Source organism: Malaclemys terrapin, chromosome 18 (assembly GCF_027887155.1).
Source record: "Malaclemys terrapin pileata isolate rMalTer1 chromosome 18, rMalTer1.hap1, whole genome shotgun sequence".
NCBI lineage: Eukaryota > Metazoa > Chordata > Testudines > Emydidae > Malaclemys > Malaclemys terrapin.
Window position 1 is genome coordinate 389558 of NC_071522.1, and position 26112 is coordinate 415669.

The following is a 26112-nucleotide window of genomic DNA, read 5'->3' on the forward strand; positions in this document are numbered from 1 at the left end:
TCTAAGGTACCCATCTCTCCCCATTCATTATATAGGGAGCCTAGATTTCAAACTTGGCTTTGTGGATCACAGTGCTGTCCCTGTGATTTTTCTGGGCATCTAAGTGCCTATGTGGATCCCACCTCTTTTTTTTAATGGAGATATCCCATCTCCTAGAACTGGAAGGGACCTTGAAAGGTCATCGAGTCCAGCCCCCTGCCTTCACTAGCAGGACCAAGTACTGATTTTGCCCCAGATCCCTAAGTGGCCCCCTCAAGGATTGAACTCACAACCCTGGGTTTAGCAGGCCAATGCTCAAACCACTGAGCTATCCCTCCCCCCTCTTGTTCTTAGCAATACTTGAGAGATCTGGTAAGTAATGTAAATGTCCTGTACCTGCTGTTTCCATTCTGGGCTGATTCTCTTGCAGTAGCTCCACACCATGTTTTGCATACACAGTTGTCTCAAGAGCTGAGATACCTGAAGAAATAAGATGGTAAGTGAAGATGGCTTTAAGTTGAACAAAGGCAAAACAATTCTAACAGAATAGAAGGAGAGAACAGAGAAGAGATATGAATGCAGAAAATGCAAGGCTGAATTTGAACAGTTCATCTTCAACACTGTATGTTATTGCAGAAATATTTTTAAAATTAAATAGCAACAAGTAATCTATTGCCCTGTGCTGAGACAGTTTGTCCTGTATTGTGCTCCAACCACACTGTTAGGGCTTGGGGTTGGGAATTTTCCTCTTCACATCCTCCAGCCTGTTTTGGAGGTACCTATGAGCCAAACAAGGCACACACAAGAATCTTAAGGGGCCAAGAAGATCCACTCCTAGGAACAAATTTTTGGAAAATGTCATAAAAATGGGTCCTTTTGATAAGATTTTTTTTGCAGCTCAGTGAACTTTCAGGTGGAGAAAACATGTATCCAGAGAACTGACTCTTCAAAACATAAAATAATATACTGGACAGGAAAACAAAGTTTATTTACTTTCTTTATGGGTAATCAAATACCATTCCATTGCTTTTCAGCCAAGTTTAACCATTCAGGCAAAAGCCATTTAACTCAGAACAAAATGTGTAAAATTGTCAAAAATGCCTACAGAAGTCCCTGATGTGCTTTTGAAAATTTTATTCTGAGCTAAATGATATCTGTCCAACACTTAAAATACTAAGTCACTTAGGCATTTCTGAAAATCATACCCTATGTCTTAAAGTGCAATTCTACTTTGAAAAGTTGTTTTTAACAATGTCATAATTGGATTCCATTTTTAGTGTCACTTACTGATCTCAGTAATAATTATATGTAAAATAAATTAAATAATCAACAGTCATTTCATTTTTGTAATTTCACAAAGATGCTCAGTATACATGTTAACTTATGTTTTGGTTATTTTTTCTGCCAGTTCTGCTAATTCAGTGTAGAATGAGAGTCAAACATAGTTCTTTCTTTCTCACACATCACCGCTACTAATGAAGGTTCCACAGGTTTCACTGCTCTCAGTGACATGTGTGACACCCAGGGCCTTCAATAACTGAAACTACAGTGCAGGACTCTGTCTACACAAAGTAGTCAACTCCTCCTCTTTTTCTTCTGCCTACCTCGCAGAGTGATGGAGGGGGAGTTGGCCATGATTTGTCCAAAACATTCTTTGGTAAATTGCGTTTGAGGTTCATCAAGAAGGAGTAGCGAATGTAATCTAGGAAGTATTCATTCTCTGAGCAGCGAGGGTAGTTCCGGTAAATAAAACCTTTAATAAACCTGAATGGGCAGAAGAAGGGAGATCAGTAACCATTATGGATGAGTTTGATACAGATGATTAGACTAAAGAATCTAAGTGTCTTCCACTCTAATCATCTATGGTTCTACAACAAACCTGTTTAACACTAAGACTTCCTATGCCCCCATTACTGAAGGCAATTGACTATAAACAAGAAACTTCGCATCTGTGGGGAAAAAAACAAATTAATTGGAAGCTGTCAGACAAACAGAAGACACACCTTGCAAAGGAATGGGAACTGGGCAGCGATCTGCGAAGAACTGAGAACATGTGCTCTTTAAGCAACTCCCAGGGCAAATAAGGTTGAGAGCGGATAGTACAGGGAAACTGTCCATAGGGATAGAGGATTCAACATATATAAAAAATGCAGGGGTAACGTTTCAGTTCCCCTGTTGCACTTGAGCCCAGTTTTAGAGGTTTGATTTAGAGATCTGTAATCAGTGCTGTCATATAGGAAAAGCAGTGCTTATTTTCAGCCACTATACTCAAATTTCACATCATAGTCTCAAGTGTATGAAAATAACTACAGATTCACCAACTTCTCCATTCCACTGAGGAACCAGAATCTTTGTGTTATTGAAAACAGGCAAATTCCCACATTTCTTGAGCTTTGTTCAACAGATGTGTTTTTTTTAAAAAGTCACAGAAACGACACTGAAAAGACAGTTTATCCCCATCTGTTCATTGTTAGATTCATAGATTCTAGGACTGGAAGGGACCTCGAGAGGTCATCGAGTCCAGTCCTCTGCCCGCATGGCAACTAGGTTTTGAGAATCTCCCCCTACATTACAATCTATGTGACAATTTTTTTTTTTTTTTAAAAACACACCGTCTAATTGTCTCCACTGCCCACTTTTTCTTGGTGGCTATTCGGCGCCCCTGGGTTCCACGCCACCATGACTGGATAGTTATTGCTGAAGACAATAAAAACAAAAGGTATTACATTGGACAGAACTCCTTAATTCAATATAATCCAAAATATTCCCCTCTACTCTATGCTTTCTGGCTTTTTATTCTTGCATCTCAAACTCGGATCAACTTCTGTTCCCCTTTCCACCCACCCCCTTGCTAGAAACAGAATACGGGCTTTGAACTATACAGGTAATTAGCCATAAGCTTATTCCGCTTCCCATGCCCTCACATACCTGAATGTTTCATGTGCAGGAATTTCTGTCGCCAATAGAAGCCTCTCCATGTGGCCTGTATTTTTGTGGCTGAAATTGGAAAAGAAAAGAGCTATCAATTAGAAATAGTGGCCAAGGTTTGGATTCTGACAGAGAATAGATCAACTGAAAAAACAAGGCACACTGATAATTTTCTGCTAAACCAGCTGGTTAAATGTGTATGACTTACCCAGACTCTGCTTCCGTATCTCCAAAGCATCTTCTGTTGCAAACAAAGTCTTGGGAAAACGAATAAAAATCTTTGTTCTGGAAATGGAAATATACGATTATGTATAAGAGGCCAGAGGGACCTACTTCCTGCCCTCACCATCCCCTTGGGGCTTCTGCTCTCTCCCCCACCCTCTAGACACAGGGGCCATATTTAAACACAGACTTCCTATGATTCACAACCCCAAATTAGGGAAGAAAGAAATAACTGACCGGCCCATCTTATACTCTTCCTGTTTGTAGCCTAGATGTTTCACAAGCACAGCTACTCCATCATGGGGCCTCCCTTCCCATGTGGGCCACGTTTCTGAACAGAGTGATTTGTACCTGGAAATAGATAAGTGAGAGACTTTATAATGAGAAGTAAAGTGGAGCACTTCCGCAGGGTACAAAGGGGGAGTCACAGTGCCTCTCCCTCAGACAGAGATTCATTCTGGTAACCAAGGCCTTTTAGTTAAACAGACTACATGTTATTTGCTGTATAGAAAAAGACGGTTACTCACCGTTGTAACTGTTGTTCTTCGAGATGTGTTGCTCATATCCATTCCAATCAGGTGTGCGCGCGCTGCGTGCACGATCGTCGGAGAATTTTCTACCCTAGCAACACCCGGCGGGTCGGCTGTGGAGCCCCCTAGAGTGGCACCTTCATGGCGCTGGATATATACCCCAGCCAACCCGGTGCCCCCTCAGTTCCTTCTTGCTGGCTACTCCGACAGTGGGGAAGGGGGGCGGGTTTGGAATGGATATGAGCAACACATCTCGAAGAACAACAATTACAACGGTGAGTAACTGTCTTTTCTTCTTCGAGTGCTTGCTCATATCGATTCCAATCAGGTGACTCCCAAGCCTTACCTAGGTGGTGGGGTCGGAGTGAGACATTGCTGTGTGCAAAACCGCTGATCCGAATGCAGCATCGTCCCTGGACTGCTGTACCAGTGCGTAGTGAGCTGCAAATGTGTGGATGATGACCAAACTGCAGCTCTACAAATGTCCTGGATCGGAACTTGAGCCAGGAAGGCAGTCGAGGAAGCTTGGGCCCTCGTTGAGTGAGCGGTGAGGTGCAGCGTCGAGACACCGGCCAGGTCATAGCAAGTCCGGATGCAAGACGTGATCCAGGAGGACAGGCATTGTGAGGAGACCGGTAAGCCTTTCATCCGGTCGGCCACTGCAACGAAGAGTTGTGTCGTCTTTCTAAACTGCTTTGTGCGGTCAATATAGAAAGCCAGGGTCCTGCGTACGTCCAAAGAATGCAAACGCTGGTCTTGGCGAGTAGCATGTGGTTTAGGATGGAAGACTGGGAGAAATATATCCTGATTCATGTGAAACGGTGAGACCACCTTAGGAAGAAAGGCAGGATGTGGGCGAAGCTGCACTTTGTCCTTATGGAAAACCGTGTATGGGGGCTCGGATGTAAGCGCCCTAAGTTCAGAAACGCACCTTGCTGAGGTGATGGCTACGAGGAAGGCTGTCTTCCAGGATAGGTACAGGAGTGAACAGGTAGCCAGTGGCTCGAATGGAGGCCCTGTGAGCTTGGAGAGAACCAGGTTGAGATCCCACGTCGGAACGGGCTGACGTTGATGTGGGTACATCCGGTCTAAGTCCTTGAGGAATCTAACGACCATCAGGTTAGAGAATACCGAGGAAGCGAGTTCCCCTGGGTGGAAGGCCGATATAGCGGCCAGGTGAACCCTAATTGAAGATATCGCCAAGCCCTGCTGTTTTAGGGATAGGAGATATTCCAATATGAGAGGAATAGGTGCCTGTAACGGGGACTTGGCTCGTTGTTCGCACCAACAGGAGAACCGCTTCCACTTGGCCAAGTACGTGGTCCGTGTCGAAGGCTTCCTACTGCCCAGCAGAATCTGCTGGACAGAGTGCAAGCATTGTCGCTCCGCCTGGTTCAGCCATGGAGCAACCACGCCGTGAGGTGGAGTGATTGTAGGTCGGGGTGACATAGTCGGCCGTGGTCCTGAGAGATGAGATCTGGACACAACGGAAGCGGGATCGGTGTTTGAACCGAGAGCTCCAACAGCGTGGTGTACCAGTGTTGCCTCGGCCACGCTGGAGCGACTAGAATTACTTGTGCCTGGTCTCTGCGCAGTTTGAGCAGCACCTTGTGGACCAGAGGAAATGGAGGGAAAGCGTAAAACAGGTGGTCTTTCCAAGGTAGAAGAAACGCGTCCGATAGAGAGCCCAGAGCTCGCCCTTGTAGGGAGCAGAACGCGTGACACTTCCTGTTGGCTCGAGATGCAAACAGGTCTACCTGGGGAAATCCCCACCTCTGGAAAACGGAATAGATGATGTCCGGACGAATTGACTCGTGCGTCTGAAAGGACCTGCTGAGTCGGTCCACTAGTGTGTTCTGGACTCCAGGAAGAAACGATGCCGTGAGATGGATCGAGTGGGCGATGCAGAAGTCCCACAGGCGAATGGCCTCTTGGCATAGAATCGACGAACGTGCTCCTCCTTGCTTGTTGATGTAAAACATGGCCGTGGTGTTGTCGGTGAGAACTAACACACAGCGGCCACGTAGGAGATTGAGAAATGCCTGGCAAGCCAGGCGCACCGCCATCAGCTCTCGAACATTGATGTGCAGGGCTAATTGGGGTGCGGTCCACAGGCCCTGGGTATGGTGTTCGCCGAGATGGGCACCCCAACCCAGAGATGAAGTGTCTGTGACCAGGTGCAGAGAGGGTTGCGGGGCGTGAAACGGCACTCCCTCGCAAACCACACTGTGATCCAACCACCAGGTGAGGGAGGTCAAGACCGAGTTCGGAACCGTGATCACCATGTTCAGGCTGTCCCGATACGGGCGGTATACCGATGATACCCAGGCCTGGAGTGGGCGAAGCCAAAGTCTGGCATGCCTGGTTACGTACGTGCAAGAGGCCATGTGACCCAACAGGGCGAGGCACGTCCTCATTGTGGTAATCGGGAAGGTCCTGAGCCCTCGAATGAGGCTTGTGATGGTATGAAAGCGATTGTCTGGTAGAATAGCTTGAGCACGTCTGGAGTCTAGGACTGCCCCAATAAATTCTATCCTCTGGGTAGGCTCTAGAGTGGATTTCTCTTTGTTGAGTAGAATGCCCAACTCGTGGAATGTGTGTACTATTATGTGGACGTGAACTCGAACTTGCTCCCTGGTGCGACCGCGTACCAGTCGTCTAAATACGGGAACACCTGTATCCCTTGCTGACGAAGGTATGCTGCCACGACAGCCATACATTTTGTGAACACTCTTGGGGCCGAGGATAGGCCGAAGGGAAGGACTGCAAATTGATAGTGCACCTTGCTTTCCACGAATCGCAGGAAGCGCCTGTGAGGCGGGTAGATTGCTATATGAAAATATGCGTCTTTCATGTCGAGGGCGGCGAACCAGTCTCCAGGATCCAGGGAAGGGATAATGGTCCCCAATGAGACCATGCGGAACTTCAACTTTACTATGGATTTGTTGAGTCCACGTAAGTCTAAGATGGGTCGCAGACCCCCTTTGGACTTGGGGATCAGGAAGTAGCGGGAATAAAATCCCCTGCCCCTTAACTCTAGTGGAACCTCCTCTATGGCCCCCATAGACAGGAGCGTAGAAACCTCCTGTGTAAGAAGTTGCTCGTGAGAAGGGTCCCTGAAGAGGGACGGGGAGGGGGGGTGGGAGGGAGGGAACGAAGAAAACTGGAGAGCGTATCCCCTCTCCACCGTGCAAAGGACCCAACGGTCCGAGGTTATAAGGGACCAAGCACGGTGGAAATGGGAGAGGCGATCCCGAAAGGAGGGGGCTAGATCCTGGGTGATGACTGGGGCGCCGTCCTCGACCGCACCTTCAAAAGTTCTGCCTAGGGCCTGAAGGTGGCCTAGGTGGCCCCTGGTTCTGACCGGGTTGAGGGCCGGTCAACCTTCTCCTACCACCTCGTCCCCGCCTTCTGGCAAAGTCCTGTCTCGGACGAGGCGGGGGGGGGATAGAACCTCTGAGGCTGGGGCCGAAATGGCCTGCGCTGGGGTCCCGGAACATGCATCCCCAGGGAGCGCATGATTGTTCTCGAGTCCTTGAGGCTCTGCAGTCGAGAGTCCGTCTTGTCCGAGAACAACCCGTGTCCCTCAAAGGGTAAATCCTGCAGGGTTTGCTGCAGTTCCGGAGGCAAGCCCGAGACCTGGAGCCAGGAGACTCTCCGCATGGCGATACCTGAAGCCAGCGTCCTCGCAGCCCGAGTCCGCTATATCCAAGGAGGCCTGTAAGGAGGTCCGTGCCACCTTCTTACCGTCCTCCACTAAGGCCCCGAACTCTTCCCTGGAGTCTTGGGGGACCAACTCCTTGAACTTCCCCATAGAGTTCCAGGAATTAAAGTTATAGCGGCTCAAGAGCGCCTGCTGGTTAGCCGCTCTAAGTTGCAGCCCTCCGGCTGAATATACCTTACGCCCAAACAAATCGAAGCGCTTAGCGTCCTTCGATTTGGGCGCTGCAGCCTGCTGACCGTGGCGCTGCCTTGCATTCACCGATGACACCACCAGTGAACACGGCTGGGGATGAGTGTATAAGTACTCATAGTCCTTTGAGGGGACGAAGTATTTTCTTTCCACCCCTCTGGCTGTGGGTGGAATAGAGGCAGGAGTTTGCCATATCGCAGTGGCATTAGCCTGGATCGTACGAATCAGGGGCAATGCTACTCTGGATGGGGCATCCGCAGAGAGGATGTTCACAATGGGGTCCTGCACCTCCACTATCTTCTCTGCCTGTAGGTCCATATTACGTGCCACCCTATGTAATAGGTCCTGGTGTGCCCGAAGATCTATCGGGGGCGGACCTGTGGCCGTTGTGCCCGCCACCGCCTCATCTGGGGAAGATGAGGAGGATGCCTCAGGTGGCAAGGGATCTAAGGGCGGGCCCTGTTCCAATGAGCCCTGGAGCGGAGCGTCGCCTGCCCCTGGGTCCAGGTCGTCAGGTGGTGTGGGCACGGGAGCCTCCATGCCCCCTGGGGGAGGGCGGGAGATGGTGGCTTCTGGAGCCCTATGCTCAGAGCGTATCGAGCGAGAGGCTGATGGTGGAGCCCCCTGCGCTTGGTGATACGCCCACGGGGTCCAGAACGACCAGTGTGTAGGTCCCTGAGCGGGATCCTCCGCTACCTCCTGCCAGTGGCTCATGTCCGCTTCAGCGGCCTGCCCCTGAGGGGGGTATGCTGATCTCGAGGCCCCATCGGAGGAACGGGACACTGATCTCGAGGGCCAGGGCGGTGCCGGTCGCGCCGAAATTAGCTCCGGATGGTACGGTGCCGCTCCGGAGATGACCGGTCCCTGTGCGGTGCCGGTGAGCGGTACCGAGATCGGGATCGGTGCCGATGACCACGTCGGTGCAGAGATTCTGATCTGGACCTGGATGAAGGCGACCACGAGTAGGCACGGTGCCGGGAGCGGCCCCTCGAAGCCGAGCGTCGCTCGTACCGGTGCCGGGAACTACGTCTGGAGTTCGATCGGTACCGATGATCGTAACAGTGCCGGGACGTAGAACGGTGCCACGACGAGGATCTTGGCCGCGAGTACGACCGGTGCCGAGGTGATAGTCGGCGCCGGGACTGCGAGCGGCGTCGGGACCTGCTTCGTGACCTGGAGCGGTGCCGTGGGTCCGCTCCCTGAGATGGCGGGCGCACCAGGGCAGGCTTGCCCCTGGATTGCACCGGACGAGGAGCCAACGGTGCCGGTGGTTGGAGCGGTGCCGGATCCGTGAGAGCAATAAGATCTCTCGCCGTCGCGAAGGTCTCTGGGGTCGACGGGAGACAAGGCTCCACCACTGATGGAGGTGGTGATCCAGTCCGCACCGGACTCAACGGCCTCGGAGCCGGAGTCGACGGCGTAGCAGGCACCTGCTTTTGGTGGTCTAAAGGCAGACGCGGCTCTACCCCCGGCACCGGGGGAGCCGGCGTCTTCAGGACAGCAGCGCCGAGGCACTTGTGGCGGGTGCGGTGCCGAAGGGGGCCGGTGCCGCGGAGGCTTGTCCGACTCTACCCGCGGTGCAGAAGCAATCGGTGCCGCAGGGGCGCTGCGCACCGAGGCGCTTGGTGCCGGGGCCTGACGCGCCGATGGAGTGTCCGGGCTAAGTGCCGCCTCCATGAGGAGTTGCCAAAGCCGAAAGTCCCGCTCCTTTTTGGTTCTCAGTCTGAAGGCCTTACAGATCTTACACTTATCTGTTTGATGGGACTCTCCCAGGCACTTCAGATACGAGTCGTGCGGATCACTCGTGGGCATAGGCTTAGCGCAGGACGCGCACTGCTTAAAGCCGGAAGCCTTGGGCATGAGCCCGGCTATGCGCCGGGGGAAAAAGAGGGGAGAACAACCCCCTTTAATCCCCTCTAACTATCTACAACTATTAAAAAGTAAAATGAACAACTATCTAACACTATACAACAAATACAACTATCTACAAAAAACAGGATAAGCTAGGGAGAGTGGAGAACAGCTATGCCGCGCTCCACAGTTCCAACGACCGTCAGGGGCGGTAAGAAGGAACAGAGGGGGCGCCGGGTCGGCTGGGGTATATATCCAGCGCCATGAAGGCACCACTCTAGGGGGCTCCACAGCCGACCCGCCGGGTGTTGCTAGGGTAGAAAATTCTCCGACGATCGTGCACGCGGCGCGCGCACACCTGATTGGAATCGATATGAGCAAGCACTCGAAGAACTTCCTGTTCTGAACACATTAGTGCAGAGATGGTGAGGGAGAACAGATTTGAGACAATTACTGTAAATCCTACCTCTGCAGGAATATTTCATATTTCCGGCGATAAGCAAAACCAGCTCTGCGCACTCTGACATTCTCCATCAGTCCTAAGTACTTCACTTGATGTCGGATTAGAACTTCATCAAACCGACCTAGAAATCACACAAATGGTGGGAAATTATCACATTACAGCTGTCCTTCAATCTGGAAAAGGAACTGTTCTGGTATCAGCTCTTCATAATCACTCTTCCAACTAACCAACTAGATAATAACTAACTTTGTGATCAGGAACTCAGCCAAGGTGTCAACTAAGTGAACATTCCATTTGCCACGTGAAAGTCAGCCTTCCTCACTCAGACAGTACTAAGAAGCTCTCCTTCATATATAACAGTCAAATCCAAGGCTGGCAAGCTCAATACCAGTTGTGTAGTTTCAGTCTTAAGAACTCCAGGGACCAGGAGGAGTCTTGAAGGCTGGTTATGCAGGATTGCCAGGTCTCCGGTTTTCAACCAAAATGCCTGGTCGAAAATGGGCCCTGGTGGCTCGGGACCAGGCCGTTAAAAGTCTGGTCGGTGGTGCAGCGGGTCTAAGGCAGGCTCCTTGAGGCTCCCAGAAGCAGCAACATGTCCCACCTCCGGCCCCTAGGCGTAGGGGCACCTAGGGGGCTCCACACGCTGCCCCCACCCCAAACGCCGGTTCCGCAGCTCCCATTGGCCGGGAACTGCGGCCAATGGGAGCTGCAGGAGTGGCACCTGCTGATGGGGCAGCACGCAAAGCCACCTGGCCACACCTCCATGTAGTAGCCGGAGAGGAGACATGCTGCTGCTTCTGGGAGCTGCCTGAGGTAAGTGCCTCCCAAAGCCTGCAATCCCTCCCATACCTCAACCCTCTGCCCCAGCCCTGACCCCCCTCCGAACCCTTTGGTCCCAGCCCGGAGCACTCTTCTACACTCCAAACCCCTCATTCCCAGCCCCACCCCAGAGCCCGCACCCCCACCCCAGAGCCCTCATCCCCCCCACCCCATCCCCTTGCCCCAGTGCCCTGATCCCCCTCCTGCACTTGGAACCCCTCAACTCCAGCCTGGAACCCCTTCCTGCACCCCAAATCCCTCATCGCCAGCCCCACACTCCCAGCTGAAGCCCTCACCCCTCCCCTCACCTCCCCACACCACAATGCCCTGCCCCAGCCCGGAGCCCCCTCCTGCACCCTGAACCCCTCATTTCTGGCCCCACCCTGGAACCTACACCCCAGAGCCCATACCCCCTCCTACACCCCAACCCCCTGCCTCAGCCCGGAGCCCCCTCCCATACTCTGAACCCTTCGGCCCCACCCCTCAGCACCCTCCCACACCCTGACCCCCTGAGTCAGCCCAGTGAAAATGAGCGAGTACTGAGTGAGTGAGGGTGGGGAGAGTGAGCGACAGGGGGTGGGGGGGGGAATGGAGTGAGTGGGGGCGGGGCCTCATTGGAGGGGAGGAGCCTCATTGGAGGGGACTGGCAGGGGTCAGGGCAAGGGTGTTTGGTTTTGTGCGAGTAGAAAGTTGGTTATGTTGAGCCTTACTATGGGTTGTTCAGTAAAATTGTTGAAAGAAAGCACAAATCAGATTCAAAAATATAAACAGAGTTTGTTGGAGCTAAAAGAGCTGCTAAATAGGTGGTTTCAAGGCTTCTGGTGAGATTTGTTACAGCAACACACCCAAACCTTTCTATGTGGACAAACATATTCACATACGAACCATGTGGAAATGTGACAATGGACAAGGCTTTGATTTCTTTGGACTTTTCTCAGGAGCACTGGGCAACTTACACAGCTCAGCATGACAGCAATCCTTTTAGTCTGACAAAGACTGGAGTAACATCATAATCGCCACCACCACCACCACCACATTATCCAGCCAGGGGGGACTGATTTAAATCACCAATTTTAATCATTTAAACCAGCAAGCAGGTAACCATGATTTAAATCTTTGATTTTAATAATGTTTTGTATTTGTACTTTTTAGTTATTGAGTCTCATTAGTTATAATAATATAAAATATAAATAATAAAATGGATATAAACCTATCTCATAGAACTGGAAGGGACCCCAAAAGGTCATCGAGTCCAGCTCCCTGCCTTCACTAGCAGGACCAAGTACTGATTTTTGCCCCAGATCCCTAAGTGGCCCCCTCAAGGATTGAACTCACAAACCTGGGTTTAGCAGGCCAATGCTCAAACCACTAAGCTATCCCTCCCCCCATTTTTTTATTTTCTATTTTTTTTAAGCAAAAACAAATTTTGCATTTTAATGGTAACCATTAAAAAATGTTATTTTCAACTAACATTAATTTTGGTGCTTTTTTTTGCTAGTCACGGGGATACAATATATCTACACACATTATTTAATCAGTTACATAGCTTAACTTTCATTTATTTACTTTCTTAATTTTTACATTTTTTAAATTATGTTAGGAAATACATCATTTACCATTTTCTATTTATTAAATGATTAACATTTTACCTGTGATTTGTGTCAAGCTCAGTTTGGGTGGCAATTCAAATTCAATGGAAAAATGCACAAAAACCAGCATTTTAATTTTTTTTAATAAAATAAAATTACCTTTGGATATATATATACAAAAAAAAATTTTTTTTAAGCAAAAACAAGTTTTGCATTTAAAATTAGGTGATTTATTAAACAAAAGGAAGTATTATTTGTAGTGAGTGAAATGAACTGATTGTTTTTGGTCACCACGTTCTTCAAGATGTTAGAACTAGATGATCTCATTCTCTTCCACCTCGTTTTATTCATAGATTGGAAGAGGAAAATACGCTTTCCTGCTTTTTCTATTCCCAATTGGTTTCTTAATTTTTAATCAACTAGTCATTGAACTGAACTAGCTGAATAAACTGAATGAAGAATATATTTTCTCTTCACCTTCAGAAGAGGCTACTGCTGTCCAAAGCTGCTTTAGCACTTTAACAAACTCTGGTTCCAGGGGCTTAGCCAGTGACTTCCTGTAGTTCAGTGGTTGAACCCTCTTTAAAACTTGGTAGCAATCATGTATTGCTTAATACTACTTTTTGTATTTAATTTAAATTATTTTAATTTATCAAATTATGCTTTGATATAGGTTGTCAGTTTTAAATTTTATTTTAAATAGATTTAATTAGTTTTAACAAATAAACCTATATGATTTAAATAAAAAATAATCAATTTTTATCCACTCTATCACCAGCACTGGCATCCCCACCATCAGCACCACCACACATGGAGGTTTGGGGATTTATCACCACATCATTGGGTCTTCTATTTCCTAGACATTCTGACAAGACCACACAAGAAGGGGAAACTGGATAACATCAACATTTCTCTAGCTATAGCCTGAATAATTGTTGCAAAGAGTCACATCTCAGAACTTTGCTGTGACCAGTTCAATGAGCTAACAGCAATTCTTGCCTGCCAACAGTGCCTAATTGGGCCACGGGCCATGTGCCTATGATCTTCCTGTAACTGAACTGCAAGCACTAAGAATAGAAGTTGCATTTTCCTATCTGTTGCTATTCTTTTCTCTCTTCCCCTTTGTCTTTTTGACATGTTTTGTCTTAAAAAGAAACAGCATCAATGACAAAATATCAGAGATACCACCTGAGATGGATTCTTTCCTCAATAAGGATCCCTGATGCCATTTAAGAGACGTTTAAGCAAGAGTTTCCCTTTAAAAGTTGCTATGACAATGGGAGAGGGGAAAGAGGGAGAATAAGAAAGCTTGTTAAAATTAAGAATTTAATTATGTTTCAATTTTTCAACTCTGACAAGTTTTAATGGTTTTCTCCTTGGACACTATTTCTAATTGATAGCTCTTTTCTTTTCCAATTTCAGCCACAAAAATCCAGGCCACATGGAGAGGCTTCTATTGGTGACAGAAATTTTATTGAGAATTTCTTGCTTGGCAATGGAACACCAAGCAAAATAAAGGCCGTGGCAATAAAACCCGAACTCAAATTACTATTAATATGATGACAATAAACAGGCAGCAACAAACAGTAAAGCTTAAAAAACAGATTCATAGATTTTTAAGGCTAGAAGGGGGACCATTAGATCATCTTGTCTGACCTCCTGTATAACACAGGCCATAAAGCAACCTAATAACTATTTAGGATTTTTATGAGACAGGAACTAGGTAAAGAATCAGAATGGAGAGCTCGGAACGTTGATGATGGTCATTCTACATCCTGATAGCACTTCTCCAGTGACTGGGTCATGGCTACGATGAGGGCAAGAAAATAATTGATCATGAATACAGAATAGACACAAGCTTATCTCTTTCACCAACAAAAGCTGGTCCAGTAAAATATATTACCTCACTCATCTTGACGCTCTACAAATCAATTATTTTATCGTAGTGGAATTTGGACAGCATCTTTCTTTACCTGATCTGTGCTCCCAAGTTATAACTCTTGATGTGAATTTCCTACACATTCCTAAAGACTGGAAATTTCCTGAAGCAGCAGACAAGAGAGAGTGTCATTAAAACCTTACCAGCTTGTTTAGCATCATTAGGTTTAATGCAGCGAATGTATGATGGCTCCTTGGACATCAGAATTTCCATTAGTTTGGACAGACTGTTCTTAAACTGAGTTGCTGCCTAGAAGAAAGAAGAAAGACTCAGATATGAAGTGATTGATTATGACTAGTTTTTGTGACACTGCACCACACGCATAAGGCTAAGAACAAGCTTTTCAGTATCAAAGCTTTAAACATCATGGAAGACCTACTTTACACCACAACGTTAGAGAGAAGGGGACATTATCTTCAGTAATTGGAAATGACTATGCTTCAGTCCAACTCTTGTGTTCTTACCGTTTCAGGTCTCTTTTTATCTGTCAACTCAGTCCTCTCAAAACAGTGATTTATGATGGGATTCTCCGAGTTGCACATGGCCTAGAAAGAAACAGCAGAGGACAAATGCATGAAAAATTTTAAAGGCAGACTGCACAAAGTACTAGAATGTGTATTTTTGGGAGTTGGTAGGGGAACAGATGAGACCCAGTTTGTCTTTTCTATCTCTGATTTCTATGATAAACACCAAAGATAAAACAAACTCTGAGACCTCAGGTGTTTTTGCATAGTGTAGCCATGTAGACAATGCATCCTGAAGACTGAAAGGTCCAAGACAGAGATGATACCTTCACAGCCCTCTCCATTCTCAGCTTGATCCTTTACAATGCTCCACAAAACAGGCAGTTCTCGATCGACACTCACCTCCTTCAGGTTCCGAAATAGAAGGTCATTATTTTTATCCAGAAAACCTAGAGAAAAACAAACAACTCTGTCTGCTGTGGCTGTTTCATGGGAAGTCCTCCTCAATAAGGCAGGATCTTGAGCTGGAAAAGTAATCTGATTAATCAAATTACATATTTAAATATTGTGTGATGGTATTAATCTGAACGGCAGGAGATAGGAGGAGAAAAAGGAAGTGTAACTGTCTGAAGTGGGGGAAAATGGGGATGGGAAGTGACCCTGGTGTCAGGCAATGGTGTAGTTGTTGTGTAACATTTACCTGTGACACTGTAGGTGACCTCTCCAGCATAGTGCAAGAGACGGAACTCTTCTCGCCCTAGAGACTTCCGAGTCTTCTGGTCAGCCAGCTTATGTCTGGGGAGAAAGCAAAAAGGCTTAATGGGGAGAAGATATTAGCCTCAAATGGGATTCATTTACAAGTACTACTGGTGCTAAGTACAGAACCATCACAGCTCTTGGCAGAGGGATGGGACCACAGGAAAACAGGTAATCTGACACTGTGTTTCTCTCTAGGAACAGCAATACTAAGGTAAATGGGAGCCACAAACCAGCAACTATCACTCCAGTCCCAGAAAAATATTTGGACTTGTTCCAAAGGGATAAGTGATTAACTTTTTAGAAGAAAGCGGGTCAACTCTGTGTGCATGTGAAATCGCACTGGAGACAGCAGGCCAGAGACCTGAAGGTTTCTGGCAACAGAGATTAAGTTATCAGGGAACCCACTCTGGGAGGTTGTCACAAGGATGATGCCATTCAGATCTTGAATTGAGAATATGAAAAGGTTCAGGGATGATGAAAAGACCTGGCTTATTGATGTTGCAGTTTTTAAAATTACCAATCTAAAAATTTTAAGCATGGGTTAGACAAACACTTGTCATGAATGCGGGGGACTGGACTAGATGACCTCTCAAGGTCCCTTCCACTCCTATGATTCTATGAAATGGAGATAAAGCAACCTGAAGGGCAAAATTAGGGACTGAAAACCCACAAAATTTGTGTGGAGGCCGTAGAGATACTTTATTAGAGTCAAAGAAGGGGCAATAATCCCAGAATGTCAACTAGAAAGCAGAAAGCCATGGTGAATGGTGCTATATATAAAAAAACCTAAGAAAGATTACAATAGCAGCAGCATTGTTTAAATCTCACTACAAATCATACATTTCCAGTCCATGCTCTACTTATTCCTAATTTTGACTCTTGCAAGAGTTTTCTGGCTGATCTTCCTGAATTGTTTCTCTGGTTTGCAAACTATTTAACATTCAGCAGTTTGTCTGGATATTTATGCTCTCCTGACTCCTGTGTTAAGACTTTATTTAGTGATTGCATTGGCTATTTTTGAAATAGAGGATTAAGTTAAAAACTTCTTTAAAGTTCTTCAGATTTCTTGTTATCTGAGGAACCTAACAATTACCTTTAGTGTCTGATTTCTCTTGTACCTACTCTGTTTTTGTAGGCCTCTCTACTGTACGAAATGTGTACTGATGATTGTCTTAGTTCTTTCTACATTTCTGTGTTATAAGTAATTTTATTTCTTGTATTTGTTTACTGTATTTATGCTGCTTGTTTTTATTGTTGTGTTATAAAGGGAAAGAACAAGTTGAAGACTATTTAGATAAGTTAGATCTATTCAAGTTGGCAGGGCCTGATGAAGTATGTAGGGTACTTAAGGAACTACCTGAATCAGTCTCAGAACAGTTAATGATTATCATTGAGAACTCATGAAGGATGGGTGAGGTCCCAGAGAAGTTCAGAAGTGCCTATCTTCAAAACGGAGAACAAAGAGGAACAGGGAATTATAGCCCAGTCAGCCTAACTTCAATACCTGGAAAGATACTGGAACACATTATTAAACAATCAATTTATAAGCACTTAGAGGATAATAGGGTGATAAGTAATAGCCAACGTGGATTTCTCAAGGAGAAATCATGTTAATCAATCTAATTTTCTTCTTTGACAGGATTTCTGGCCTAGTGCATAGAGGAGAAGTTGTAGTTGTGACATATTTTGATTTTAGCAAGGCTTCTGACAGCTGCACATGACATTCTCATAAGCAAACTAGGGAAATAGGTTTAGATGAAATTACTATAAGGTGGTTGCACAACTGGTTGAAAGACTGTTTTCAAAGAGTAGTTATCAATAGCTCTTTGTCAAACTCAGAGGATGTATCTAGTGAGGTCCCACTGGTACTGGTACAAGAAGAGAAGAGAATGTGCCAGTAAATTTATGCCTGCATTTGTCATTTTCGCTCCATGCATCTGAAGAAGTTGACTTTTTACTCACGAAAGCTTATGCCCAAAAAAATCTGTTAGTCTTTAAGGTGTCACCGGACTCCTCGTTATTTGAAGAATGTCTCATTCACTTCCTCTTCTTGATTTGGTGGTCCACCTTAACATCACTACTATTCTTTTCTCTTTTTAGCCTCATTTTTGTTAGTTATACCCACTTATTCTGTTGTTTTAACTGAGGTTATGTCTACGCTACCATGGTAAATTGACCTACACTACGCAACTCCAGCTACATGAATCACGTACCTGGAGTCGACATACCTTAGGTCAAGTTACCACGGGTCTACACCGCAGGGGGTCAACGGCAGAAACTCTCCTGTTGACTTACCTTACTCTTCTTGTCGGGGGTAGAGTACAGGGGTCGATTGGAGAGCGATCTGCTGTTGATTTGGTGGGTCTTCACTAGACCCGCTAAATCGACCGCCGGTGGATCAATCTCAGAGAGAGTCAATCCCAGCTGTAGTGTAGACCTAGCCTTAGAATCTAAGCTCTTTGGGACAGCAAGTATCTTTTGCTTTTATGCACTTCCCAGCATAATGGGGCCCCACTATGACTGGGACCTCTGGGTGCTACTGTAATACAAATACAGTAATAGGTACAGCAGAGACTGGGTGTATTTAAAACTCATTAGCTTTATTCTGTATTTTGTCCCTCCTCAAAGACAAAACTAGCAACAGCTACTTGAACACTCACGTGAGAAAATGAGGATGATTCTTCACCGTTTCCTCCAGCTTCTCCAAAAATGTCATGTCTGTGGCATCCCCAGGTCTCAGACACTCCTCATCCTGTAAAGCGGGGAATCAACAAACACAGCAATACAACACAATGCACATGTTCAACATTTCCTTCTACACATGTCAGCATGCAAGCCAGATCCACCCTCATCTCACTAAAATGGTGCCCTCAATTTGGTTTCTCTAGCAGGTTTTTGTCTTGTACTAGAGAGGCTGCCTAATTCACTCCCATAATAAAGAACTGCTGTGTTGAAAAGGAGAATTTTTTTCTTCTTGGAGACTAGTTAGACTTTTAGATTCTTTCCAGCCAGCAGATGAAGACAAGTACATTTTGACTTTTGGTGAGAGGTCGTCTCCCTGTATACAAAGAACTTGCCTGCTCCCACAGTTCAGTTGAGTTTTCAAGAGCAGCACAATTAAAATATGACCATAAAATGAAATCAGATCAAGCCCTGTAACTCTAATCTATGTACAGAATTGATTCTAAAAAAGAAAGGAATTTAGACTGGGTTAGGAGGTTTCAAAGAAAGAAACTGATCAGGTTTGCCCTTCAATTTTCTGTGCTAGTTAAGCAAGAATATATGACATTATTATTTAGAGCTAGTATTACAGCAGTGCCCATAACTGTAACAAGTGCCCCATTTTGCTGAGTGTTGTAAAAATACACAAAAAGACATGCTTCCTGCTTCATTTGCTGACAACCTAAGAATACAAGTGACCTCCAAAGGGAGAAGAGGAAAACAATTAAATATATACAGTTTCTATACACATTTACATTTGGGGGGGTTTTATACATAGATAACGCAAGATCTACTTATCCTCAACTGCCACCTAACTTACCTATCACTACTTTGCATTCAGAACAGCAATACAGGAGAGGGCTTAGCATCCAACAACAGCCTGCAAGATGCTCTTACTGAGCCCTGCTTACCTGGCATGAATACGTTATTTATAGTGTTTAGAGAATATATCTGCAGCAAAGCCCTGAGAGTTGCCTCACAAGTTTGCAGTACAAGATGATGCCACTGAACTAGTACAGCACACTAAGGCAGCTCAGAAGTTCTCTAGGATTGAAAATACTGGGTACAAGGATGCTACCTGAAGCAAGCTTGTTGTCTTGTTTGTTTCCTTTTTGGGGATGGAAAATACAGACCCAGTGAACACACATTTGCCCTGGGGTCTTCTAAAAAAAATGAAGGGTCTTGTCCATTTTAGAATTGAGAAGTTCACCACCCTCAAAGGAAAGGTCCCCACTTGTTATTTGTTCCTCCCTGGGTATTCCCTAGGACTGGAGCCAGGGAGACCACCTCATTGTCACCAATATAATCATAGTACCCACTGTGGTGTCAGACACATCCAGTGAAGCCTATAGGGAAGTGTGGGCTATCAAATGCCCCTCAGTCATGATGGCTCTCAGCTCCTCTCAATGGTCCTGTGGTAACTTGTCCAGAAACCAAGACAGCTTATCCCAGCTCCAATGGAAAGGAGAGCATGATAATTAGCCCCACACACATCTGGTGCTTGACTAATGAGTAAACCTTGCACGAGATAAGGTCTAGTTTCTTTGCGTCCGGCTCTAGGAGGTATTTGTCATTTTTGACCTTTCCTTGACAGCAGCTACTACAGGCAAATGTGGTACTGGGAGGGAATAAAAGTATTCAAATCCCTTGGAAAGGATATGGTACCTTCTTTCTGCTCACTTGGATGTGACCAGTATCAAGGCTGGTGTATGCCATAGGTCATCTGAGGGCTCCAGTGGTCTTTCATTAATTGTCACGGGGAGCCTGTTGGGCAAGGAAGGGTGCAGAAATCCAGGAGCTCGTGGGACTTCTGCTGTATTACTTCTAGTGGTATATCCACTATATCTGCCATGTGTTTAATGAGCTCTTGGAATAATTTAAGACCATCCACTGAGGAAGACATAGAGGGGCTTACTGCCTCATCGGGGGAGGATGAAATCACAGCAGGAACAAGTTGTTCTTCCCCTTGTGGTTGTTGTTCCTCATCATTTTCCTCCTCCTCCTTTCTTTCCAGGATCTGAGGGTTCACTAGTTTGCCTGGCTGAGATGGTCCATATTGTGTCTTTGAAGAGGGGGGTCTAACCCTGCAAGGAGCAGATAATGCAGGCTTACACGAATACGGCTGTACACCCCAGTGTGTCCAGTAAGGACAGTGTTGATAGGGATAGAAGTACTGAGGTAGGAGACATGCAGGAGGATACCAAGATAAATGTTTCCTATGAGTCCAGGTCTTCTCCTACTTTCCTTTGTAGAATCCTCCCTTGAGTGCCTTCCTGGTTCCCAGTATGGTACCCCAGGGGGAAGGCGAGTGGGTGGGAGATGTGTCTAGATGGGGATGAGGAGAAAGAGTACACTTCCTTCAAGCGAGGAACCATTCTATCCAGAGTGCCCTGCATATAAAGGGAGAAGTTGATACTGGAGATACCTCCCTGACTTGCTGTACCAACAGTGCAGTAGTTGGTGGCTTAGATATCACCATCCTCCGCCTCTCTAGGAGACACAGCTGTAGTGTCAGGCCCAAAGTCACTGGTACTCTGTATGCTTTGGGTACCAAGACAGCAAGTATTGCTGGGTACTGAAGAACACAGTTCTGAGGTGACCAGTTCCCAAAGCTCTGGGTACTGAGAGAAAAAACAGTCTGCAGATATGGTGGGTGCAACTGGGGCTCTCTTAGTAATCTGTACTGGGGCACTTCAAGGGACCTTTTCAGACTTTTGGCCCTTAGGAGGTTGAGCCTGAGATGAGTCAGAAGTCTGATGATGCTTGTGTCTTGACTTGCCAGGCATCTGAGAAGGAGACCTTGGCTCATCCCTTCTCCCATTGTTCCTGCCCGTCAGAAGACTGATGCCAGAATGAAGATGGATGACTGGGGTCTCTCAATAGGTGTGACCCAAGAGCTCAGGATGGAATCTCAGCTCACCAGGGTACTGATGGAGAAGAACTGATCAGAGGACCATAGACTGTTTTTAGCTATGTCTGTGTCTGAGAAGGCGTTTTGAACTCTTGAGGAGGAACAACTTCAGGTGGGCTTCTTTAGCATTCTGATTGTGCTTAGAGAAAGACCAACATATGGAATACTGCTTGGGGATATGTCCCTCTCCTAGCAGAGCAGGCACTGGGAATACCAGTTGTTATGCGGCACTGAAACTTAATGATGATTTAGCTTCTGCCATGTTGCTAGGACCTTTTTGGGGGGGGGGAGGAAGATGGGAGGGGAATGGTATATGTCTACCTACACTGAAACTTATCTAAGAAAAAATATAGATAAAATATTAGCCAACAAGCAATAACTATATGAACTAACTAAAGTTGCTAACTAACACCAGCACAGTGCATAGGGAAGTGGACACTGCAGAGGTTCTGTCTCATTGCCACAAGTGGTTAAAAGGAACTGAGGAATAGTTGGGCCTGCTCTTCCCTTTATGGCTTTGGACTGGGGGGACAGTCCAGGACATCTAGGGTGCAGATACTGCCCGAGTGGATACTACTGACCAAATGCCACCAGCAGAAGGTTGATTTTCTTTTTTGGTGGTTTGGGTTCTGTAGTTTCTGCATCAGAGTATTGCTCTTTTAAGACTTCTGAAAGCATGCTCCACACCTCGTCCCTCTCAGATTTTGGACGGCTCTTCAGATTCTTACACCTTGGGTCGAGTGTTGTAGTTATTTTTAGAAATCTCACATCACTACAATTCTCCCCCAAGGAGTTCAGTCCCAAATTTAATTAATGCATAATTTTTTTAACGAGTATCATCAGCATGAAAACATGTCCTCTGGAATGGTGGCCGAAGCATGAAGGGACATACGAATGTTTAGCATATCTGGCATGTAAATAACCTGCAACACTGACTACAAAAGTGCCATGCAAATGCCTGTTCTTGCTTTCAGGTGACATTGTAAATAAGAAGCAGGCAGCAGTATCTCCTGTAAATGTAAACAAACTTGTTTGTCTTAGCGACTGGCTGAACATGAAGTAGGACTGAGTGGACTTGTAGGCTCTAAAGTTTTACATTGTACTCAAAAACAAAACAGTATATAAAAAAAAATCTACATTTGTAAGTTACACTTTCATGATAAAGAGATTGCACTACTGTACTTGTATGAGGTGAATTGAAAAATACCATTTCTTTTATCATTTTTACAGTGCAAATATTTGTAATAAAAAATATAAAGTGAGCACTGTACACTTTGTATTCTGTGTTGTAATAGAAATCAATATATTTGAAAATGTAGAAAAACATCCAAAAGAGAGTTCTCTTGACTATAGGCGCTCTGCTCAGAATCCCCCTTCCCCCCAACAAACAGACTCTCTGCAGGACACTCTTAGACAACCAGTTTAAAGGTGTAGGGGGGATGGGGGAGCGGAGCTTTGGTGCATTCAGACATTTGTTTTCTATTGATCTTTTTTCTTGGCAGGTTCTTGCTTCTTCTATACTCTCAGATGTGGTTAATGAGAAATTTGTGCATATGCATTGTATGGCATTATAGATATACAGGTCTCAGTATTACCTAAATCAAAATGTAAGTTAAAACAGTTTTGCTTAAAAAGAAGCTTCTATCTTATTAGAAAGATGGCTAGAAATGCCAGCAAATGCAAAAACATGCATGGAAGACGGTTAGCCTCTGGGTCTACCACACATAGTTCAGACTTAACACTGGGCTCTATATCCTTCTCTACCTCCCTCCGCAATCCTCACACTCCCCGCTCCCACCAACAACCTGTACACCAGCCTCCACTTCCTTTTCACCTACGACTAGTCATTTCCCATTATGTTCCTAAATAGCTTCAATTAAAAATATATATAAATAAATATAGGTTTGTCAACTCACCAAAATAGAAATTATGCCTTTGAATTTCTCTTCCACCAGATCACAAATGATTTTGTTATTGAAATACTGGACAGGTTCCCACTGCCATTCACAAAAAGACACACACAATTAAAGACTGATTAAAGATCTTGATTCTGCACTGTAAGGAAATAGTCTGAGTGATCAGTGTATATCAGAGGATAGAAAATATTTAAAACAGTCTTCCTGAGGCCCACATGTCAAGTATGAAAGATATATTTCTTTCATAAATATACATTTATTTTTCTGATATCTGGGTTTTTTGTTTGTTTTGCCAGAGAGAGGGTGAACATCTTTGTCCTAGCACAGTCAAAGGGAAAGGGGAAACCTATGCAACCAAGCTCTCTATTCTGAAACATGGCTGGAGTGGACAGAGTCCCTCTCTAGAAGAAGTCTAACTCAAACACACTGTGCAGTTGCAACTAGACATGTAAAAGCTTATATTATGGAACTAAACGAATACAGAGCTGGGGTTCTTGCTCCTGCTGTGCATACACCACACAAAAGACTGACTATTCCTGAAACCAAACCCCACAACGAAATATTTCTCTTTGTTCCAGGTCATCACTGAGTCACGTCATCCCCGTTTCTCATCTTTCATTCAGATCTGTGAAAGGTAGTCTCCCTAACTCAAAGAGCAGCCGATCTCTGTGGTTGCTGCTCTGAAAAAGGTCTCCAAATTCTGAATGCAGGATTCAAGAGAAAGAACCTCTTCAGAAACTGGGAACCAGGCCATTCACAAAATATATTTAGTTGGTGGTAGCAACAAAAAGGTGAGGGAGGAGCACAGAAATTTCTAAAGGGCTGTCTTACAGCATCCTTATTCTCCTATCTATCTGGGTTCTTCTATAGCACCCATCAGTGAAGCATCTGAGTGCCTTTTAGCCAGCACCAGGTACCCGCACAGAATCTCCAGACAGTAAGTAGGCAGAGAAGCCACCACAGACGCTTCTGCTATTTCTTAATTATATGACTGCATGGATCCCAACAGTAGCACATAAAGGATCAAACACAACTCAATCACCATTCTGCCCTTCCTACCAGTCTTGCTTGGAAGTATGAAGGGCAGGAGTTTGGGTTTTTCTGAAGCAAGGCTCCAGCAAGAAGAAAACTGAATAATTTTCCAAAAATAAATTGGTAGGATCTACATTTTCTGGCAGCAAAATGCCAAAGGGCCACAATGTCATGTGACATTCTTGACAGGACAAGAATGTATGGACTAATTCTGATGTTTGATAGCCTCAAAGTTACAAATATCATAGCTGTGAGCAAAACTGCAGGACTTTCAGTGCCAAACACACAGCTTCTAACCCAGCAAGCTAGAAGACAACTTTCCTCAGCTGAGAGCAGTGTTAAAATTTTTATGCATTGTATAGACAAAGGACTACAGAACAAGATAATCTCTAATGCTGGAACAGGTCTAGTTCTAATCTGAATGGGTTTTGTTTGAATAAATGCTATCACCTGTGAGCAGGTGATTGCATGTGCAAAAACAGAGCCCAGTTTGAAGCCCCTTTTGTATGAACCAGTTCTGGTGGATCACACACAGACAAATAAGGTAAAAATAAATATTTACTTCCAAATTCTTGGTTTACATACTGTAAGTTATTATCAGCTCCCTTTAATTAGCTGGCCTCTCCCAATAGGAGATGCTACAGAGGAAACAATACAAAATGAGGTCTTGGCTCTTACCGCTATGCCTTCTGACTCATACTCCTCTTGTTCTGATTTTAGTGTGAGTTCTATGAAGAGCTGCTGCAGTTTTTCATTACAATAATTAATACAAAACTGCTCAAAGCTGTAAACAATCAGAAAGAATTAGTCACTCCCACACTGTATTTCAATAAAACAAAGTCTGCACCATTTTGGTCAGGCACCATGCATTATCTGGGTACAAATCAAGAGAGATACAGGCAAGAGATCTAGAGACTCATATGAGCTCTACAGAGATGAACCAATGAATAGTCAGATTTGCCCCAGAAGAGAGAAAGAGCCATCAGAGGTAAGCAAGGAGGAACATGCGTACAGCAGATATAAATAAGGGCCTATTTACACTAAAAATCCAACAATGGATATCTGCCATAGTTAGGTTACAGGCTCCAATGTAATTCCATATTGTGATCTCTCATTCACACTACAACAAAAATGGTTTAGAAGGAGGACACCCATACCCATACCCATACCCATGCCACACAACTGCATGTAGGTCCGATTACAGCTGTCGTGTAGATAGGCTCCAAGATGGGCAAAAATCAGTTTCGCATCCTTGAAACTTGATAAATAGTACTGAATGCTGAGTCTAGCAGAGTCCCAACTAGGCACAGATGTCCCTATCTAGAGATGTTAAGACTAGGCCTCTCGCTCAGAAGGTGTTTGCCTACTACTATCAGGTAGTTTGTTGATTTCCTGAAGTTGAGACCTAATCTCATGTTACAGAAACCTCTCCTATTAAAAAAGTGCCAGGCATGGGGAAGCCTATTGTTCTAATGTTGAGGGAAGGAAACAAAATAACAGGATTAAATCACAGGAAACAAGGTTATTCAAAGCTCAAAGACATTGAGGTGAAACAAACCTATTGTGCTGGAAAACCTCAAATCCATAAATGTCAAGCAGCCCTAGAACTGTTGCACTCCTCCAGCCTGGGCATTCTGCCTCCTGTAACAAAGACACAGAATACTCTGTCACATTTGGTGTAGCTTTTATCATTAGGTTCAAAAGCAGTCGTGAACCTCCACTGCTATCTTCCCATATAATTCTACTGTCTGGTCCTCACTCCTCTCAGTGAGAGAGGAATGCAGTCAGAAAATCATTGTTCAGTATTGAGCTGAACCTCTTCCCTGCTTCCTAGTTCAATGGTTTGAACTCACTCTTCCCACCCACTTAGTAGCACAGGGGTACAATATGATCACGGGAGTGCAAGTGAGAGATAAATTTACCTTGTAGGCAAGAGACTTGTTAATCTTATTCACTAGCCAGGAGAAGGTGCGCCCATATACTGCCTTGGCTAGAGCATCCCGTGCATAGGCTGCTTGCTCCAGATTCAGAGGACTGACCAACTGTATGTGGAAGGAGAAGAGACAAATTAAAAAA

At 45.4% G+C, this 26112-nt stretch overlaps 1 protein-coding gene across 3 annotated transcripts in view; it reads right to left on the reverse strand.

The window, feature by feature from the left end:
- The window catches only part of MYO1C (myosin IC), a 109672-nt gene that overhangs the window by 19875 nt on the left and 63685 nt on the right, over positions 1-26112 (reverse strand). For all 3 annotated transcript variants that reach the window (XM_054008016.1, XM_054008015.1, XM_054008014.1), the window contains 16 exons: positions 25959-26078; positions 25595-25677; positions 24715-24820; positions 23005-23085; positions 18117-18208; positions 15398-15492; positions 15100-15146; positions 14698-14778; positions 14377-14482; positions 9890-10007; positions 3367-3480; positions 3116-3192; positions 2908-2976; positions 2592-2676; positions 1584-1743; positions 376-459 (listed from right to left, as the gene is read on the reverse strand). In XM_054008016.1, coding sequence (XP_053863991.1) covers positions 376-459; positions 1584-1743; positions 2592-2676; positions 2908-2976; positions 3116-3192; positions 3367-3480; positions 9890-10007; positions 14377-14482; positions 14698-14778; positions 15100-15146; positions 15398-15492; positions 18117-18208; positions 23005-23085; positions 24715-24820; positions 25595-25677; positions 25959-26078 — 1518 coding nt within the window. The remainder of the gene's footprint in view (positions 1-375; positions 460-1583; positions 1744-2591; positions 2677-2907; positions 2977-3115; positions 3193-3366; positions 3481-9889; positions 10008-14376; positions 14483-14697; positions 14779-15099; positions 15147-15397; positions 15493-18116; positions 18209-23004; positions 23086-24714; positions 24821-25594; positions 25678-25958; positions 26079-26112) is intronic.